This window comes from Haliotis rufescens, unplaced genomic scaffold (genome assembly GCF_023055435.1).
Source record: "Haliotis rufescens isolate VD_foot unplaced genomic scaffold, xgHalRufe1.0.p SCAF_20, whole genome shotgun sequence".
In the NCBI taxonomy this organism is placed as follows: domain Eukaryota; kingdom Metazoa; phylum Mollusca; class Gastropoda; order Lepetellida; family Haliotidae; genus Haliotis; species Haliotis rufescens.
The window spans coordinates 2,006,527-2,028,721 of NW_025963891.1; the positions used below are offsets into that span (position 1 = coordinate 2,006,527).

Below are 22,195 nucleotides of genomic sequence, written 5' to 3' on the forward strand. Positions count from 1 at the left end.
ATCTCCGTGCTTGTTGACAAACAATTCGTACCATCGGCATGTTGCCCACAGCAGTCTGAACAAACGTGCTTGTTGTCCAACGCAGTCCGTACCATCGTGCTTGTTGCCCAAAGCAGCCTTTGCCACCGTCCTTCTTGACTGACGCAGTCTGTACCATCGTGCTTGTTGACTGAAACAGTCTGTACCATCGTGCGTGTTGACTTAAACAGTCTGTACCACCGTGCTTGTTGACTAAAACAGTCTGTGTCATCGTGCATGTTGACTGACGCAGTCTGTACCATCGTGCTAGTTGATTAAGGCAGCCTGTACCATCGTGCATGTTGACTAAAACAGTCCGTATCATCGTGCATGTTGACTGACGCAGTCTGTACCATCGTGCTAGTTGATTAAGGCAGCCTGTACCATCGTGCATGTTGACTAAAACAGTCCGTATCATCGTGCATGTTGACTGACGCAGTTTGTACCATCGTGCTAGTTGATTACGGCAGCCTGTACCATCGTGCATGTTAACTAAAACAGTCTGTGTCTGTACCATCGTGCTAGCTGATTAAGGCAGCCTGTACCATCGTGCATGTTGACTGACGCAGTCTTTACCATCGTGCTAGCTGATTAAGGCAGCCTGTACCATCGTGCATGTTGACTGACGCAGTCTGTACCATCGTGCTAGGTGATTAAGGCAGCCTGTATCATCGTGCTTGTTGACTGACGCAGTCTGTACCATCGTGCTAGTTGACTAGCCAAGTTTGTAACACAGTGTCACCAGAAGACCATACCAGACAGATTCAGTATGACAAAGTAGACACAATTTATGAATAACAGCTTCTTTGATACTGTGGGGGCGGTCGGGTAGCCTAGTGGTTAAAGCGTTCGCTCGTCACGCCGAAGACCCGGGTTCGATTCCCGACATGGGTACAGTGTGTGAAGCCCATTTCTGGTGTCCCCCGCCGTGATATTGCTGGAATATTGCTAAAAGCGGCGTAAAACCATACTCACTCACTCACTCACTTTGATACTGTGAAGGCGACGTTTATACCGTTGTGAAGCATGACTGTTGTTATCCATAAATTGTATCTCTTTGTCATCCGTGAACTTGTTAGTAATGCCGATCAAACAAATCAGATTCAGTATGCTGTGTAATTCCCTTACTTTAACACTACAGACACTACAACAGTAGTCTATCAGAAATAACAAGATATACCAGTGTACAGATACTGACGGAAACGCTTTATTGACAACACAAATGCCATATCAAGATTTGTTTGGCAAATAAATTCAACCCGCAAAATGACAGAAGATAGGGTCACGTACGTAAAGTTGTTTAAATAATAGTAATTTTGTACAATGATAAATGTCGAGGAATATGTACATCACAAGTCCGACCTATCGGGTGTCACGTGACACCTTGAATTATGACACGTGAAACAAACTATGAAAACAAGCAAACAAACATTGATTTCAAATACACCACGTCGTCCTGTACTGCGATTTATTCTGACCCAACTAGCTTGGTTACTAGCCATACATTAGATGACTGTCAGTGAATAACGCGGATGTGCTCAGGTGAGCTGTGATCAGGTCGTGATATGTATATTCATACACAACCTCAACTCTCATCTCGGCTTTGTACACAAATGCAAGCTACTGCTCGCAAAGAGATGAAAGTGTTAATGCAAGATATATTTAATAGTCTGTGTGTCTGGACCTTGACCATAGGTCAAAGCCAAACAGTATATAGAGGTAGATGTGACTGACAGACAACTGTCCGTCTGTCCGATTGTCCGGCCTTTGCCGCAGAAAACGCCAGGACATATGGTCTGTATAGGACCCAGAAAACAGTATGTACACGTGGTGTAGCGGCCAGTTCTTGATAGATCCCCAACACGAGGGAGGGAATCAGGCAGCATAAACGCCCTCCTTACTCCATTTAACAGGTGCTCGTTGTTACCGCGCATGCGTAATGATCCCTCTTGTCCCAGGAGTACGTGTTTCTTCACAAAGGGGATTGCTTTAGGCCTGCTGAGTCGAGCATCAAGGTCGCTTGATTCGTGGTACTGTCCCTTATAATAGCATCGTGATGCTTCCATGAACATGCATCACAAAACATCGTCCTATCTACACACTTGTCTTCACGCATCCGGCGCTGACACCATGGACCGACCATCAGTAATTATGCAATACATACACTATGAAGTAACACTGCATAAATTATATGCCTATTATACATATATGTCGACCAACTATTACCAACAATTACAGTCTAACAGTCACAGCAGGATAACCTCTGTCTGCATCCCTTGCTTCTCCATCAATGTAGTACCATGGATAGTAACTGTTGATAACGTGCTCTGTGCAATCTTGGAACCGTCGACAGTAACCATGCCGTAATAACGCTTCCTCACGGCGCTGCAATCCGTGACAAGGTCGAAGTGATGACGTCACACACAGCGCCCCCTATCGACATGCGCACGACTGTACTGTCATCCCCGGGTAGTTCTTCAGGACGACGTTGCGGTTCTCGTCGAAGTAGAGCAGCGTTACAGAGGACATGGCGTCGGGGACGCAGCAAGGGGCAGGGACATTGGAGTAGATTCCTATAGCGTTTACAATGCTCTGTATTGTCGCATGGTTGGATGGTCGGAGGCGCTGAAAAGAGCAAGAAAATCTATTGTTAGACACTGGTTCACCCACAACTACATCACAAATAGAAGTCAAAAGTCAAAATGATAATTCAACCATAATGGCAACGGTGCGACTTGCCGCTTTGTGGGCTGTGAAAGGATGGGGCAATAAGTGAGGGATAGAGCTGGTTAAAGGGGAAACTATTGACTGGTTATATACTGAGGACAAAGACGACGGACAGTGACCATAACTCCGTTGACAGATGGTGTCGCAATCTCGTCGACTTCAACAACACAGTCGCCTTCTGAAGGAATGTTCTCGTTAAGAACAATTTTTCAACAACAGCCATTCTTACCCACGTAAAGAAAGCGTTGAACTAATCGGAGAAATGTATGTCTCAATCACGATATCCACGGGAGACCAACACAATGTACTAACATCACATAAATAAAATTCCACTTTTCTTTGATATCGTACAAACGCGAACAACATTTAATTCAATTCATGCTTGATTTAGCCCGCGCCATCCAACCGATATGGGTTTGGGTAGTTAAATCTGTTTGTTTTGAAACATTAATCAATGTACAAAACTTTTTTTAAAACACTACAAAGCATTGTTATAAGGCTTGTCCTCTTTCTTCAATACTGGTCACATGTTTCCCAATTTACCACTCTTAGGTCGTAATGGTCTGGCGTGAATAAAACTGTGATGAAGTAATTCAACGCTAAGATTCATTACTCCCGAGGGTTCAGAAATAATTCAGTCTTTGAGCAATAACTATTAATTTTCATGCTTTGAAGCACGTATGAATACAAACGAGAACTGTTTCATTACAGCTGCGCAGTGACCTTGAAGTGACCTCCAGCATCTCGCGCGTCGTCTGCTACGCCATGGTGGGGCACGCAGAGCACAATGTAGAAAAACTTCATTAAAAACTACTCAAATATGGATAATATGTTAATCAAAACGTAGGCAGCGTGACACGTGTCACGGCAGTAGATAACAAAGGACATATCCCTCCGTGACCAACACATGATTCCCATCCTCCGCGCACCTGTTTTCATGTTACGACTCTAATTCCCCCACTGTAAGCCAGTAATATCTTTCGCAAGATCATTTAGTATAAGTATGTGCGTCTTAAAGGTGTTTCTGTGTCACATTAGGTATGCTGGCGTGACAGACCAAAGCCAGCTATTGTGAAACGCTCACAATAAAGGGTGACTGATAAACCTTTAGCAAGTGTTGGATTCTGTTTAAATACAGTGAATCTCTTAACACTGCCTTTTCAAACAATTACCTACCCACGCGGCGTTGTATTAACCATCCGCGCGTCAGGAATTCACCTATCTATGAAATACGACCCTCCAATGAGATCCCAGGGATCTCTTTGACATACGCGAAGCCACCGTAAGCCGGTTCGTCCAATATCATTGGGTTTAACTGAACCTCGCTCCTTCGTTGCCCTCTTCCCAGCCCTGCATTGTCCTCCTCACCCACAGGGGGCTCTCACACCAAAACATCAAGCTTACATGGCCTGTCCTCGCTAATACCCGAGGGCAAGCTAGAACCACCCGCATAGAAGCACAGCGAGGACGGGAGGGTCACAGACTGACGTTGCGATACGTCTCCATGGCGGAGGTAGGGTATCTCTCATCTGGACACCTCCAGGAGACGGGCTGGCCACGCAATCTCTCCGTGCATTGTGTCACTAGACCTACAGACGCTAAGGGCCTCTCGCCAAACAAACTACACATGAAAACATCGGACCCGCGTTGGCGACGTCCTGCGTTCCTTTTGATTGAAATTAAACGATGATGGATCTGTGGGGCAAGCCACCAGGTGGGGGAAATCGTGCTGGCACCTGGCTGGGAACAGCTGACGGTGTCTACACACCTGCTGCAGAAGCAGTGGGGGCATACACAGAATGGCCTTGATTGTTATATCAACGCAATATGTAGCTGAGACATTCATATGCATACTTAAGGAACATCTATTGTTCGCAAGAGCATAGTGACGGGGAAAACGGATCCACACATCCACTATACGTGGACAGATGTAGATTGCGCATGCAAGACCCAGACTCCGTAGACATAGGTTATATCCTGTGAAGTGAGTGAATATTTTTTTCAGCCGCAGTCAAAATTGTTCAGGCTGTATCACAGAGGGTTTAAAGACATCTTCCCGGGGCAAGGGAGTTAACTGACTACAAAAATCCAGTTTCAACCCTTGCCAAACTAGGCTGGAATTCCTGAGTTTTATTTTGGCTGGACTAACGAGTCTATGCATCGTCCAATCTAAATCGCGTAACAAAGACGACACCCGGTTCGTAAAATGCATTGCAGATTTCGATCGATTGCAGGATTTGCAAAGCATGTCTACCGTCTACTCGGCGTTGACAGATATTTTCAAAATATTTTTATGCTTGCAATCCAGGTGCTGCAGTAATATGATGTACTTCGCGAGGTAAGACACGTGTTATTACATTATTACCGATCTTGATTATCGGTCTTCACTGGGCGACACCATTTTATTTGAAGCAAATGCAAGTGATATGAGAGGTTGAATCTGATTGGTGGAAAGGAGGGACACAGGTGGGACATAACTCGTAATAGCCATAGGTGGCGCTACGATCGAGCCACGAAATTGCAGCCTAGTTCGTCAGGGTGGAAACTAGAGTTTCACAGTCAGTTAACTCCTTTGCCTGGGGAAGATGCGGGAAGATAAATAATGGATCTTGAGAAGGAAAACCAGTGAATAACAACTTGACCAACGACTAACATCATCGGGGCACGGTGATTCACACGATCGTCTCTGACTAAAAGGCATGTGAACTCGACCAAACATGTCCATGACGATACCATGCATTACGTTGTGGTGAGAAACATTCAGCTACGTACAATGGATGCTCTGTGAGAAGCAACTGGCTTCCAAAAAGTGGGAAGAGTTGTACCAAAAAAGATCGAGTATTGAATTCAACATACATATATAAAATAACTCAATAACTTAAAATCAGATTCAACATATTTGACTGGCTATTGGTGTTTCAAGGCCAGATTTGCGATTTTCATTGACGTTCGAAATAACAATAAGCCAGATACTGGCCAAAGATGGTCCCACTGAAAGCCAAGGTAATAACACTCACTATAGGATCACGATAATGAGGTCAAAATGCGCGCAAACTACAAAAATAATATAACAGTAACCATGGTTATAGGTTATATTCCTCAACAGCGACCAAACTCATAAATATAAGCAGTAAACCAGTGGACAATCTGGGCGATGGCCTCATACCATGTGAGATATTATTTTTATGATTTTGTATTTCCAAGAAGTATTCCATCTGACTAAACACCTGTGGACAAGCCATGTCAGAGCTATGGTTGTTGCCCTGGCCGTGGCATCCAGGTGGGCGGGTCGCGTGAGGCCAGAAACACAAGTTTCCAATCTCCCATAAACCACGTGATTAATACGCCACCTGGCGGGAGGTCCTCCATATTGCTACCGGAAGTACAGAACGACTGCTGGTATTTATAGTTTTTCATTTTCGGCATGTCGTGATTTTACGTCTTCTTTAACACGACTGAAGTCGGACCACACAGTAAAGGTGGGTAATGAAAATAGGACACTGTTTACTTCTTTAGAAAGCTGATGTCATAAACTTGGGCATAATTTAAGAAAACCACAGGTATCACTATCAAACGTATATCTGTTAACATGTGGCTGGTTATACTTAACATGTCTACGACCTTGACCCTAGGTGTATCATAATGCGTCAACCCCTAAGAAGCGACTGATAACACATGTGAAAGTGTCAGTGAGATATTTATCAACTTCTTTCCATATCATGATGATGATGTGTCGCCGACAACGATGTTGTGTCATTCATGAAGTAGCACTGCCAACTGACTGTACTTGACATCATTTTTCATTCCGCTAGAGAGCGCCACCTGCGGCTAATGAAGAGGAGGACCTGTTGACTTGGGGATTTTCTCCGGCTTACCCGGACTGACCTCCGCTCTCAAGGTCACGGGGGGTTAAAGATAACGTCAGCCACTGTAGCACAGCGTTGTTTCATATGATCGCCAAAACACAGGAACTTCCGCTCCCGGTTTGTCCTCCGGGTAACCGGGCCAGTTTTTGGCATGTTGTACTTAACCTAACACTACATAATCTTTGGAACAACACAAGGGATGACATAAAAACATGTGCAGATTACACATCTCCCGGTGTATTTAGTCAGATGGGGGTTTTCACACCTAGTCTGTCTAGATGTTTTGTGGCAAACGTCAGCAAACTGGTCTCCGGACCTCATCGGACAGTGGGTCGTTTCTCTAGTACACCAGCTATGTAACTACCCGAGGTCGTCCAACTTTCTCACGGGGATGTACGCTTAACCAGCCTCTCCATCTGTCGTCCAACCTTCTCATGGGGTTGTAGGCTAAACCAGACACCCAATCCGTCGTCCAACCTTTCTCCTGGGGTTGTAGGCTAATCCAGACACCCAATCCGTCGTCCAACCTTCTCATGGGGTTGTAGGCTAATCCAGACACCCAATCCGTCGTCCAACCTTCTCATGGGGTTGTAGGCTAATCCAGACACCCAATCCGTCGTCCAACCTTCTCCTGGGGTTGTAGGCTAATCAAGACACCCCATCTATCGTCCAAACCTAATTCCGAATTAATATGTCATGTGTCTATAAAACGAGAAATACAAAATGTTTACCTCACAAACGTAAATATTCAGTCAGTGCCTATGCTAACTCTATATTGATGCTAACACACCCTCGCACGTTGTTGTATGAAAGACATAGACCTAGGTATTATCAAATTGAACGTTTTAAATTCTCGTTCGTTCAAATTCTCTTTTAAGCCAAACTACAACGATTAAAACATATTCTATTACATGAAAGACAAAGGGATCCGACTGACGTCGCCTCGCTTGCATGACCTTGACCTTCCACAGTTAATCATGACGTTGACAGCATAATAGAAACGGAAGGAAATCAAGAGTATATACTATTTCAACAATGCCATACATTGCGTATATGGAAGGAACACTATACACCCTTGCTTTGGACAGTTCGGAATTGGCAATATGAAACCTCACCACCAAGAACAACCTTTCTCGATTGTTGGGTTTAACAGGTGAGGTGAAATGGGGTTTAACGTCGCGTCCAAGATTATTGCACTTATATAGCGACGTGCATGTACGTGTGTGTGCTTGTGTGGCTGCTTGTTCTAGTCCGGACTAATGCCGATTTATAGTGCTAGCACACTGAGATACCATGCCGCAGTTTAACATGAATACCCCACTCAGACACAGTATACTGACTCCGAGCCGACCAGTCCTTGTTTTAGCCCCTTAATGCCGAGCGCCAGACAGGGTAACAACAAGTACCATCTTTTAACGTCTTTTGGTATGACGCGGTCGGGGATCGAACCACGGACCTTCGGCTCTCTGGGCGGACGCTCTACCACTAGACCACGGAGGGGTTTAACAGGCAGTGTGAACATTATAAGAATGGATCACTGAATATCAGTGATGAATGTTAAGAACGGAGCTTGACCTCTCAGATGATGTTGTCCATAATGTGTTTTCACGGAATAAATAGTTTTTTCTTCGTATGCCTGGAAAGAACAGGAAATGCAGGCTTTTTTTCCACGTGTGAGGTGGCCTTTATTCTCAAATGTCCTAAAGTCCAGTTGCTAAATTTTTACGACTATTCCGTAATGTTAACTGATTCGGATTGCACCGGATCTGGGATGGATTTATGTTGTCTTGTCTTGTCCAGATTATTATCCAGGTGTGGATAGGTCGGAATGGTTGGAATGACAACATTTCCACTAGCCCTACACCACAACTGGGGAACATCTGACTAAGATTTAACCACAACAGTCTTGATGATAAAATAAGGCAAGTCCAGCTAATATATCAAGCAATATATTTGTTTCCAAATTTAAACGGAGAAATGTATTGTGTAATTAAATATTTTACAGACAACTACTATTAGACTAGTCTGTCATAAAGACCCTAAAGCAAATACATGTATATCCAAGGAGTTACAAGTAACTGTACACTAGGTGGCAAGTCTAGATTACTGCAGTTTCTGAAAATGAAGAGAGTGTTTGGCTTCCTTTTTATCATATTTATTGGGATAATTTAACAACTGTCCTTTCTGTAAAATATTTCATTTCGGAAACTAGGTTCAGTCTATTATTCGACCAGCACTGTGGGTCACCTGCAGGGACAGGTTGGAGCAGCCGTGACCCGGAATATGGCGACAGCGTGGCTCCTCTATATTCTTCAGGCTGACTGTCGGTCACTTTAATGTGTCCTGTAACCTCCCGTGTCCGACCCGGACTGAAACATCCCGTGTATGTCCAGCCCCGCATTCCTCAGCCAGCCAGGCCAAGCCGATACATTCTGCAGCATAGTTCCTCTATCTCCTATCATCGTGTAATCCAGCCTAGCTTGTATTCATTCCTGTGACATGAAGATCATGTTGTTTAAAGGAAAGCCTGATTCGCTGTCGACTAACCATCTGCGTCAACTTCCTACAGCGCGTTATTACATAGCGACGCCTGAATGGACGTGGAATATAAACGTTTATCGCTTTCACTGTCTAACATAGATAGTCATTCATATCAATCCCGCTCCCCTGCCGTATGTAAATAAGCATTCATTCTTCAAGCCCGGCCCATGGGTTACAAAGACAATCTGTTTCGCCGCTTACTTTCTTAAAAACACACCTTTACCTTCACAACGTTGTATTCATAATCTTTATAATTATTCCTTAAACAATCTATTTATCTCATTATTGACCAAAAAAAAGACCCATAAAAGCCGGCTTGTCGGCCCGTACAGACATCATGACGTCGTAATGATTTACATGACGTCAGTTGCTTGACACGTCACAACTGTTCACGGTATATAGATCTGATTGTTACACACACACATTTCCCCGAAGATAGCTTGTCAAAATCGTAATAATGATATATGAGGTTGTGCAAGCCAATTCAGCGGATAAAATCCCGTACACTCATCTCATTTTATATCGAGGTCCACTGCCGAACTTGTACAATCCTTTACATCGCCCTCCACCCTCTTACATGTACAATCCTTTACACCGCCCTCCACTGTCTTATATGTACAATTAATTACATCCTCCTCCACTGTCTTATATGAACAATCCTTTAAATCGTCCTCCACTGTCTAACATGTACAATCTTTCACATCGTCCTCCACTGTCTTATATGTACAATCCTTTACACCGCCCTCCACTGTCTTATATGTACAATCCTTTACACCGCCCTCCACTGTCTTATATGTACAATCCTTTACATCGTCCTCCACTGTCTTATATGTACAATCCTTTAAATCGTCCTCCACTGTCTAACATGTACAATCTTTCACATCGTCCTCCACTGTCTTATATGTACAATCCTTTACACCGCCCTCCACTGTCTTATATGTACAATCCTTTACATCGTCCTCCACTGTCTTATATGTACAATCCTTTACATCGTCCTCCACTGTCTAACATGTACAATCTTTCACATCGTCCTCCACTGTCTTATATGTACAATCCTTTACACCGCCCTCCACTGTCTTATATGTACAATCCTTTACATCGCCCTCCACTGTCTTATATGTACAATCCTTTACATCGTCCTCCACTGTCTTATATGTACAATTAATTACATCCTCCTCCACTGTCTTATATGTACAATCCTTTAAATCGTCCTCCACTGTCTAACATGTACAATCTTTCACATCGTCCTCCACTGTCTTATATGTACAATCCTTTACACCGCCCTCCACTGTCTTATATGTACAATCCTTTACACCGCCCTCCACTGTCTTATATGTACAATCCTTTACATCGTCCTCCACTGTCTTATATGTACAATCCTTTAAATCGTCCTCCACTGTCTAACATGTACAATCTTTCACATCGTCCTCCACTGTCTTATATGTACAATCTTTCACATCGTCCTCCACTGTCTTATATGTACAATCCTTTACACCGCCCTCCACTGTCTTATATGTACAATCCTTTACATCGTCCTCCACTGTCTTATATGTACAATCCTTTACATCGTCCTCCACTGTCTAACATGTACAATCTTTCACATCGTCCTCCACTGTCTTATATGTACAATCCTTTACACCGCCCTCCACTGTCTTATATGTACAATCCTTTACATCGTCCTCCACTGTCTTATATGTACAATCCTTTACATCGTCCTCCACTGTCTAACATGTACAATCTTTCACATCGTCCTCCACTGTCTTATATGTACAATCCTTTACATCGTCCCCCACTGTCCTACATGTACAATCTTTCACATCGTCCTCCACTGTCTTATATGTACAATCCTTTACATCGTCCTCCACTCTCTTATATGTACAATCCTTTACATCATCATCCACTGTCATATATGTACAATCCTTTACATCGTCATCCGTTGTCATATATGTACAATTCTTCACATTGCCCTCCGTTGTCATATATGTATAATCCTTTACATCATCCTCCACTGTCTTATATGTACAATCCTTTACATCATCATCCACTGTCTTATATGTACAATCCTTTCCATCGCCCTCCGTTGTCATATATGTACAATTCTTCACATCGCCCTTCGTTGTCATTTATGTAAAATCCTTCACATCGCCCTCCGATGTCATATAGATACAATCCTTTACATCCCCCTCCGTTGTCATTTATGTAAAATCCTTCACATCATCCTCCGTTGTCATATATGTACAATCCTTTACATCGCCCTCCGTTGTCCAATATGTACAATTCTTCACATCGCCCTCCGTTGTCATATATGTACAATTCTTTATATCGCCCTCCACTGTCTTATATGTACAGTTCATTACATCGTCCTCCACTGTCTTATATGTACAATCCTTTACATCATCCTCCATTCTCTTCTATGTACAATCCTTTACATCCTCCCCCACTCTCTTCTATGTACAATCCTTTACATCGCCCTCCGTTGTCCAATATGTACAATTCTTCACATCGCCCTCCGTTGTCATATATGTACAATTCTTTATATCGCCCTCCACTGTCTTATATGTACAATCCTTTAAATCATCCCCCACTGTCCTACATGTACAATCCTTTAAATCATCCTCAACTGTCTTATATGTACAATCCTTTACATCATCCCCCACTGTCCTACATGTACAATCCTTTACATCATCCTCAACTGTCTTATATGTACAATCCTTTACATCATCCCCCACTGTCTTATATGTACAATCCTTTACATCATCCCCCACTGTCTTATATGTACAATCCTTTACACCGCCCTCCACTGTCTTATATGTACAATCCTTTACATCATCCCCCACTGTCCTACATGTACAATCCTTTACATCATCCCCCACTGTCCTACATGTACAATCCTTTAAATCATCCCCCACTGTCCTACATGTACAATCCTTTACATCATCCTCAACTGTCTTATATGTACAATCCTTTACATCATCCCCCACTGTCCTACATGTACAATCCTTTACATCATCCCCCACTGTCTAACATGTACTATCCTTTACATCATCCTCCACTCTCTTATATGTACAATCCTTTACATCATCCTCCATTCTCTTCTATGTACTATCCTTTACATCATCCCCCACTGTCTTACATGTACTATCCTTTACATCATCCTCCATTCTCTTCTATGTACTATCCTTTACATCATCCTCCATTCTCTTATATGTACAATCCTTTACATCATCCTCCATTCTCTTCTATGTACTATCCTTTACATCATCCTCCACTGTCTAACATGTACTATCCTTTACATCATCCTCCACTCTCTTATATGTACAATCCTTTACATCATCCTCCATTCTCTTCTATGTACTATCCTTTACATCATCCCCCACTGTCTTACATGTACTATCCTTTACATCATCCTCCATTCTCTTCTATGTACTATCCTTTACATCCTCCTCCATTCTCTTCTATGTACAATCCTTTACATCATCCTCCACTGTCTAACATGTACAATCCATTAAATCATCCCCCACTGTCCTACATGTACAATCCTTTACATCATCATCCACTGTCTTATATGTACAATTCTTTACATCATCCCCCACTGTCTTACATGTAGAATCCTTTATATCGTCCCCCACTGTGTAATGTGTAATCCTTCCTATCGTCCACTGTCTTGCCTGTGTAATCCTTCCTATCGTCCACTGTCTTGCCTGTGTAATACTTCCTATCGTCCACTGTCTTGCCTGTGTACTCCTTCCTATCATGCACTGTCTTGCCTGTGTAGTCCCTCCTATCGTCCACTGTCTTGCATGTGTAATCCTGCCTATCGGCCACTGTCTTGCCTGTGTAATACTTCCTATCGTCCACTGTCTTTCATGTGTAATCCTTCCTATCGGCCACTGTCTTGCATGTGTACTCCTTCCTATCGTCCACTGTCTTTCATGTGTAATCCTTCCTATCGTCAACTGTCTTGCCTGTGTAATCCTGCCTATCGGCCACTGTCTTGCATGTGTAATCCCTCCTATCGTCCACTGTCTTGCATGTGTAATCCCTCCTATCGTCCACTGTCTTGCATGTGTAATCCTTCCTATCGTCCACTGTCTTGCATGTGTAATCCCTCCTATCGTCCACTGTCTTTCATGTGTAATCCTTCCTATCGGCCACTGTCTTGCCTGTGTAATCCCTCCTATCGTCCACTGTCTTTCATGTGTAATCCTTCCTATCGTCCACTGTCTTGGCCTGTGTAATCCTTCCTATCGTCCACTGTCTTGCATTTGTAATCCTTCCTATCGTCCACTGTCTTGCCTGTGTGATCCTTCCTATCGTCCACTGTCTTGCCTGTGTAATCCTTCCTATCGTCAACTGTCTTTCATGTGTAATCCTTCCTATCGTCAACTGTTTGGCATGTGTAATCCTTCCTATCATCCACTGTCTTGCCTGTGTAATCCTTCCTATCGTCCACTGTCTTGCATGTGTAATCCTGCCTATCGTCCACTGTCTTTCATGTGTAATCCTTCCTATCGTCCACTGTCTTGCCTGTGTAATCCTTCCTATCGTCAACTGTCTTTCATGTGTAATCCTTCCTATCGTCAACTGTTTGGCATGTGTAATCCTTCCTATCATCCACTGTCTTGCCTGTGTAATCCTTCCTATCGTCCACTGTCTTGCATGTGTAATCCTTCCTATCGTCCACTGTCTTTCATGTGTAATCCTTCCTATCGTCCACTGTCTTGCCTGTGTGATCCTTCCTATCGTCCACTGTCTTGCCTGTGTAATCCTTCCTATCGTCAACTGTCTTTCATGTGTAATCCTTCCTATCGTCAACTGTTTGGCATGTGTAATCCTTCCTATCATCCACTGTCTTGCCTGTGTAATCCTTCCTATCGTCCACTGTCTTGCCTGTGTACTCCTTCCTATCGTCCACTGTCTTGCATGTGTAATCCCTCCTATCGTCCACTGTCTTGCATGTGTAATCCTTCCTATCGTCCACTGTCTTGCATGTGTAATCCCTCCTATCGTCCACTGTCTTTCATGTGTAATCCTTCCTATCATCCACTGTCTTGCCTGTGTAATCCCTCCTATCGTCCACTGTCTTGCATGTGTAATCCTTCCTATCGTCCACTGTCTTGCATGTGTAATCCCTCCTATCGTCCACTGTCTTTCATGTGTAATCCTTCCTATCGGCCACTGTCTTGCCTGTGTAATCCCTCCTATCGTCCACTGTCTTTCATGTGTAATCCTTCCTATCGTCCACTGTCTTGGCCTGTGTAATCCTTCCTATCGTCCACTGTCTTGCATGTGTAATCCTTCCTATCGTCCACTGTCTTGCCTGTGTGATCCTTCCTATCGTCCACTGTCTTGCCTGTGTAATCCTTCCTATCGTCAACTGTCTTGGCCTGTGTAATCCTTCCTATCGTCAACTGTTTGGCATGTGTAATCCTTCCTATCATCCACTGTCTTGCCTGTGTAATCCTTCCTATCGTCCACTGTCTTGCATTTGTAATCCTTCCTATCGTCAACTGTCTTGGCCTGTGTAATCCTTCCTATCGTCCACTGTCTTGCATGTGTAATCCTTCCTATCGTCCACTGTCTTGGCCTGTGTAATCCTTCCTATCGTCCACTGTCTTGCCTGTGTAATCCTTCCTATCGTCCACTGTCTTGCCTGTGTACTCCTTCCTATCGTCCACTGTCTTGCATGTGTAATCCTTCCTATCATCCACTGTCTTGCATGTGTAATCCTTCCTATCGTCAACTGTCTTGCCTGTGTTATCCTTCCTATCGTCCACTGTCTTGCCTGTGTTATCCTTCTTATCGTCCACTGTCTTGCATGTGTAATACTTCCTATCATCCACTGTCTTGCATGTGTACTCCTTCCTATCGTGCACTGTCTTGCATGTGTACTCCTTCCTATCGTCCACTGTCTTGCCTGTGTACTCCTTCCTATCGTCCACTGTCTTGCATGTGTAATCCTTCCTATCATCCACTGTCTTGCCTGTGTAATCCTTCCTATCGTCCACTGTCTTGCCTGTGTAATCCTTCCTATCGTCCACTGTCTTGCCTGTGTAATCCTTCCTATCGTCAACTGTCTTTCATGTGTAATCCTTCCTATCGTCCACTGTCTTGCCTGTGTTATCCTTCCTATCGTCCACTGTCTTGCCTGTGTTATCCTTCCTATCGTCCACTGTCTTGCCTGTGTTATCCTTCCTATCGTCCACTGTCTTGCCTGTGTTATCCTTCCTATCGTCCACTGTCTTGCATGTGTAATCCTTCCTATCGTCCACTGTCAGCCTGTGTAATCCTTCCTATCGTCCACTGTCTTGCCTGTGTTATCCTTCCTATCGTCCACTGTCTTGCATGTGTTATCCTTCCTATCGTCCACTGTCTTGCCTGTGTTATCCTTCCTATCGTCCACTGTCTTGCCTGTGTTATCCTTCCTATCGTCCACTGTCTTGCCTGTGTAATCCTTCCTATCGTCCACTGTCTTGGCCTGTGTTATCCCTCCTATCGTCCACTGTCTTGCATTTGAAATCCTTCCTATCGTCCACTGTCTTGCCTGTGTTATCCTTCCTATCGTCCACTGTCTTGCCTGTGTTATCCTTCCTATCGTCCACTGTCTTGCCTGTGTTATCCTTCCTATCGTCCACTGTCTTGCATGTGTTATCCTTCCTATCGTCCACTGTCTTGCATGTGTTATCCTTCCTATCGTCCACTGTCTTGCATGTGTACTCCTTCCTATCGTGCACTGTCTTGCATGGGTACTCCTTCCTATCGTCCACTGTCTTGCCTGTGTTATCCTTCCTATCGCCCACTGTCTTGCATGTGTAATCCTTCCTATCGTCCACTGTCTTGGCCTGTGTTATCCCTCCTATCGTCCACTGTCTTGCATGTGTAATCCTTCCTATCGTCCACTGTCTTGCATGTGTAATCCTTCCTATCGTCCACTGTCAGCCTGTGTAATCCCTCCTGTCGTCCACTGTCTTGCCTGTGTAATCCTTCCTATCGTCCACTGTCTTGCCTGTGTTATCCCTCCTATCGTCCACTGTCTTGCCTGTGTAATCCCTCCTATCGTCCACTGTCTTGCCTGTGTAATCCCTCCTATCGTCCACTGTCTTGCATGTGTAATCCTTCCTATCGTCCACTGTCTTGCATGTGTAATCCTTCCTATCGTCCACTGTCTTGCATGTGTAATCCCTCCTATCGTCCACTGTCTTGCATGTGTTATCCTTCCTATCGTCCACTGTCTTGCACGTGTAATCCTTCCTATCGTCCACTGTCTTGGCCTGTGTTATCCTTCCTATCGTCCACTGTCTTGCATGTGTAATCCTTCCTATCGTCCACTGTCTTGGCCTGTGTTATCCCTCCTATCGGCCACTGTCTTGCATGTGTAATCCTTCCTATCGTCCACTGTCTTGCATGTGTAATCCCTCCTATCGTCCACTGTCTTGCCTGTGTAATCCTTCCTATCGTCCACTGTCTTGCATGTGTAATCCTTCCTATCGTCCACTGTCTTGCCTGTGTACTCCTGCCTATCGTCCACTGTCTTGCATGTGTAATCCTTCCTATCGTCTACTGTCTTGCATGTGTAATCCTTCCTATCGTCCACTGTCTTGCATGTGTTATCCTTCCTATCGTCCACTGTCTTGCATGTGTAATCCTTCCTATCGTCCACTGTCTTGCCTGTGTACTCCTGCCTATCGTCCACTGTCTTGCCTGTGTAATCCTTCCTATCGTCTACTGTCTTGCATGTGTAAAATCTTTCCTATCGTCCACTGTCTTGCCTGTGTAATCCTTCCTATCGTCCACTGTCTTGCATGTGTAAAATCTTTCCTATCGTCCACTGTCTTGCATGTGTAAAATCTTTCCTATCGTCCACTGTCTTGGCCTGTGTTATCCCTCCTATCGTCCACTGTCTTGCATGTGTAATCCTTCCTATCGTCCACTGTCTTGCCTGTGTTATCCCTCCTATCGTCCACTGTCTTGCCTGTGTACTCCTTCCTATCGTCCACTGTCTTGCATGTGTAATCCTTCCTATCGTCCACTGTCTTGCATGTGTTATCCTTCCTATCGTCCACTGTCTTGCCTGTGTAATCCTTCCTAATGTCCACTGTCTTGGCCTGTGTTATCCCTCCTATCGTCCACTGTCTTGCATGTGTAATCCTTCCTATCGTCCACTGTCTTGCATGTGTAATCCTTCATATCGTCCACTGTCTTGCCTGTGTAATCCTTCCTATCGTCCACTGTCTTGCATGTGTAAAATCTTTCCTATCGTCCACTGTCTTGCATTTGAAATCCTTCCTATCGTCCACTGTCTTGCATGTGTAAAATCTTTCCTATCGTCCACTGTCCTGCATATATAATCTCTATAGCCAGGAGGCTGCAAGAATACAATGGCCGAGGACACCAGGACGTCACACAGCTGGATGGAAACAGAACCAGGCTAGCACACTGCCCATTGGGCTCCTCAAGCACCCCCTTACTCTAGTCATACCATGTCTAAATCTCTACTGATTCCCTTTGTCAAAAACTGGCATACAAGGACAAATATAACATGGAAGCAGTCGTTGAAATATTTTTGTTTAATCTTCCCCAGATTGGATTGACTCACGGTATGTAATGAGATATTGCATTGATTCTACAAACCAACGAGGGGACAGTTGAATGCCTAGCTGATCTCGGGACATGGGCGTTGATTCAGGGACTGAATGTTTAAATATTAAAACACATTACTGATGACTGAGTTCCGTTCAATCATGAGCCGTCTTCCGTGGCCAGCCATGTTTAAACGTCGTGTAATGAAATTCCCGTAATTCCAAACTGTGTGTGAGATCCGTTTAGCAGTGAATATCATATGAGCGCTCATCTAGTTTAGGATCGCAAATAATTGAAATTTTGTGGCTGACAGACTTCTAAGAATAACAATAATTGCTAAAACGCCTTGTCTGTGCGTGCCTGAGGCGTGTTCTTAACATGATAATCCCTTTTCTACACAATGAACATGTCCGACACATGAACGTGAAGTTTCGTCTCCTTGTTTGAAAACTTCCTCTTTTCAGTCAGTCATAACATTTACATTACCAATATTTTCCGAATTGACGTAGAGTTCATTTGAAGTCGGATGCATGAAATATTAAATAAACGTACTCTTGTAGGGCAATGTTTCTTCCGTGCCTCTCTAAGCACCTCTCATCATCCTGACAGTGGCAGACAGACACTAATTCTAGAAGTCTACGCCCATTAAACCACGGCATGACAACCACTTACAATACACTGGCCTAAATCAAAACAAGCACCGGTGCATCCCCACTAATTGCCTTGCTTGAAGAACAGTGTAATCTGCAACCTTTTGCCATTACCTATCGAATGTTCTTAATTACGCTTACATATAACAAATACGCTTACGCCTATTAACTCCCAAACTACCATTTGTCAGCATTGTCGGGATGGTGTGTGGGAGTAGGAACCGATATGGTAAACACGGGAAAAAGAATCCAGGGGGATGTTGTAGAGGCTGTTTGACATGAGAGGCTGTCGGCCTAAGCCTGCTGAATCCTTCTGGAACCTGCAGGAGCCACTGTGTCGTGACAACAAGCGAGGTAGTAGATTCAGAACAACCCCAGCAGACACCAGTATCTACAGTAGCATTGTGTCGTGACAACAAGCGAGGTAGTAGAGTCAGAACAACCCCAGCAGACAGTATCTACAGTAGCATCTGTGTCATGACAATAAGAGAACCGTGAAGATCCGGAGTAGAATAGGTCTTCTGCAGCCCATGCCTGCCGTAATAGGTGACTATTCTTGTCGTAAGAGGTGACCAACGGGATCGGGTGGTCAGGCTCGCTGACTTGGTTGATGCATGTCATCGTATACCAATTGCGTGGATCGAGGCTCATGATGTCAATAACTGGATTGTATGGTCCATACTCGATTATTTACTTACATACAGCTGGAATATTGCTGATTGCGGCGTTAAACAACAAACAAACATGACAACAAGAGAGAGCAACAACGCCAAACACCCGTATCCTACGGTGCCAGTGAGTTTAATGCCGTTGTCAGCAATGTCAGCTGCACCAGGGAAGCCCACATACATGAGCATTATAAGATTATTTAGGGGTAAAAACGATGCAGTATCTTCCAAAAAGCGATAGCATCTTAAAGATTAACGAGCCACACAGTGAAAGTAATAAACCATTTAGAAAGCGTGAAAATATGCTGACACAGAGGTCATATGACTGGATCTTCTTGAGATTGTATTCAAGATTGGAGTCGCTGTTGAAAGACGCACAGTACATGTTTGACACAACATGCATGAAGAGGACGGGCATAGAGACATCATTGCAGGATTTGTGTTCCTGTCAGAGCTCGTAACCCATGTCATGGCACTGTCTTGAGAGAATTGAGGGCTCCTAGGCAGGCGTGTTCAGTTCCACTGGAGGCATTGTCTTTAGAGACTTGAGGGCTCCTTGGCAGGGCGTGTTCAGTTCCAGTGGAGGCACTGTCTTTAGAGACTTGAGGGCTCCTTGGCAGGGCGTGTTCAGTTCCAGAGAAGGCAATGTCTTGAGAGAATTGAGGGCTCCTTGGCAGGCGTGTTCAGTTCCAGTGGAGGCACTGTCTTGAGAGAATTGAGGGCTCCTTGGTAGGGCTTGTTCAGTTCCAGAGAAGGCAATGTCTTGAGAGAATTGAGGGCTCCTTGGCAGGCGTGTTCAGTTCCAGTGGAGGCACTGTCTTGAGAGAATTGAGGGCTCCTTGGCAGGCGTGTTCAGTTCCAGTGGAGGCACTGTCTTGAGAGAATTGAGGGCTCCTTGGCAGGCGTGTTCAGTTCCAGTGGAGGCACTGTCTTGAGAGAATTGAGGGCTCCTTGGCAGGTCGTATATGGTCTTTTGGAACCAGTTTTGAGACTTTTTGATGGACTGAAGGGGAATTATTTTCACGTGATCCTAACAAGGCAGCTTCACGTTGCAACCAAGCATTTTCTTTCCACTGAACCACAATGAACTTGTGCATTACCTCAACAAAATCATTTCTCGGATCACCATCCTCCTCCCTTGACAAAGCTATGGTCATGTCTCTACTTGTTTCTCAAATCAGATGGTATACAACTTCCTACACACAGTATAAAATATAATTGTTCAAAAACAAAAATGTTCCTTGGACTAACGCCTCTTTGCACAATACTTCCGTTATATTGCGACGTGTCAGCGTAGTGTGGGAGGAAAACTCGAAGTGATGCCGGCCTCATACGTCCCTCGAGGACGGGTGTGGTGCTGACAAACCAAGAAGTTAATCAAGGCGAACCGGGATTCGAACCAACGGTCATAGATTTCTGGCACACCTAAGGGACGCAACTCAGAGGCGCCTTTGGCGACTAACCCTCAGGCCCCGTCACAGCATATGTTTGTCGAGAGATGGGACTAAATAGAAAGGGATGTCAGCTCGGTGACTTGGTGTGGAATCTTGTTCATAATATCAATCACTGGTTTGTCTGGCCAAGACGCGATTATTTAAAGACCGCTGTTATATAGCAGAGGTATTGCTGAAATACTATTGCTGATGGCCACCATTCTCAGCTTCTGGTTAAAACACCCATACACAGACGATAAAGGTATATATCGATCACAAACGGCTTGAGCGTGGAACAAAAGCACAGGGCACTATACTATGTTTACTCACTTAGTTGCATATTTGCGGGGTACGTTTTATCAAGATGTCATGCTGCTATCGTGAGCACAGAGAGAATTCAATATGACGATATTCAGGACACGTGTTACATTAGGTCTTCCAGCCTTCTAGTATGGCTCGATGACGATCTCAAAAGAGGCGTAAATGTACAATAACTAACGTTCAAAATGCAGCATATCCCTATCGCTTCGTCAACATGTGCTTGGTTCGAAACTCGGTTCGCCCTGATAATTTCAGCTCGTGGGTTTCACCAAAGTGGTAAACGTCTACCTGCCTAACCTTGGGCTTTCCTCCTACATAAAACTGACACACCTACATATATGAAAGGAAATACTGTTCAAAGCGGCGTTAATCCCGCCTCGCTCGTCGACATACGCGTTGCGTTGACCATCTTTGACATGTGAGCAATTATCAATGGGCAACGCGCTTTATGTACAAGTTTCCACAGACCCCCGACTTCAGCCGAGTGTAAGCTGTATGTAAGCTCGCTCCGCTAGGATTAATATAGACTTCTGCACTACTCACTACTTGAAAGCGAACAGCCAGAAATAGGTTTACGACAATAACAGTCGCCGGAGCATCCCCCAGTTCCAAAAACAATAGCAGAATGGTGCCACCACAAGTGTCTGCAATTTACGATCAAAGGCTCGCATATAGGTGCGACAACGGTCTTCCGCACACAGAGGTGCATTGCGTGCAGTGCATTGTCGTGTTCAGAAGCACAGGGCTCTGCAGATAGGGCGTGCTCTGTTGTTCTCATCAACACGTTACCGAGTTCTGTCATAAGTCAAACATCTTAACCTATTCTATCAAGTATGTAGACTTTAATCTGCAGTGGATAGACTTGCATCTAGAGTTAAAGCACATGCAAGGCTTTTATCTTGACCTACATCAAAGATCAGACTTTAAAATAGGTTTAGATCACAGGTAAAGCTTTTATCTAGACCTATGTCACAGATCACACTTATTATAGGTTTAGATCACAGATAAGGCTTTGATCTAGACCTACGTCACAGATCACACTCTAATATTGATTTAGATCACAGGTAAGGCTTTGATCTAGACCTAAGTCAAAGATCACACTTTAATATAGGTTTAGATCACAGGTGAGGCTTTGATCTAGACCTACGTCACAGATGCACTTATTATAGATTTAGATCACAGGTGAGGCTTTCATGCAAACGTTTATTACATCCAGACTTTCATCTTCACGTTGGGCTAACAGTGATATTTTCATCTGGACCAATATCACAGGTCAAATGTACCTATATCCTTATCAAGGTCAAAATGTAAGCTTCCAAAGTTTTGTCATTTGAACATAGGTTCAGTGATCTGGGGGCAAGACAATATGTCGGAAGAAACCAACGTCCTCG

At 44.2% G+C, this 22,195-nt stretch overlaps 1 protein-coding gene across 1 annotated transcript in view; it reads right to left on the reverse strand.

Moving 5' to 3' along the window:
* Positions 1–1,203: 1,203 nt before the first annotated feature.
* Positions 1,204–22,195, reverse strand: part of LOC124151033 (bone morphogenetic protein 3-like) — a 57,249-nt gene continuing 36,257 nt past the window's right edge. Inside the window, exon 3 of the mRNA XM_046523273.2 lies at positions 1,204–2,643. Within this exon, the coding sequence (XP_046379229.1) occupies positions 2,452–2,643 (192 nt within the window). The 3' untranslated portion in view covers positions 1,204–2,451. The remainder of the gene's footprint in view (positions 2,644–22,195) is intronic.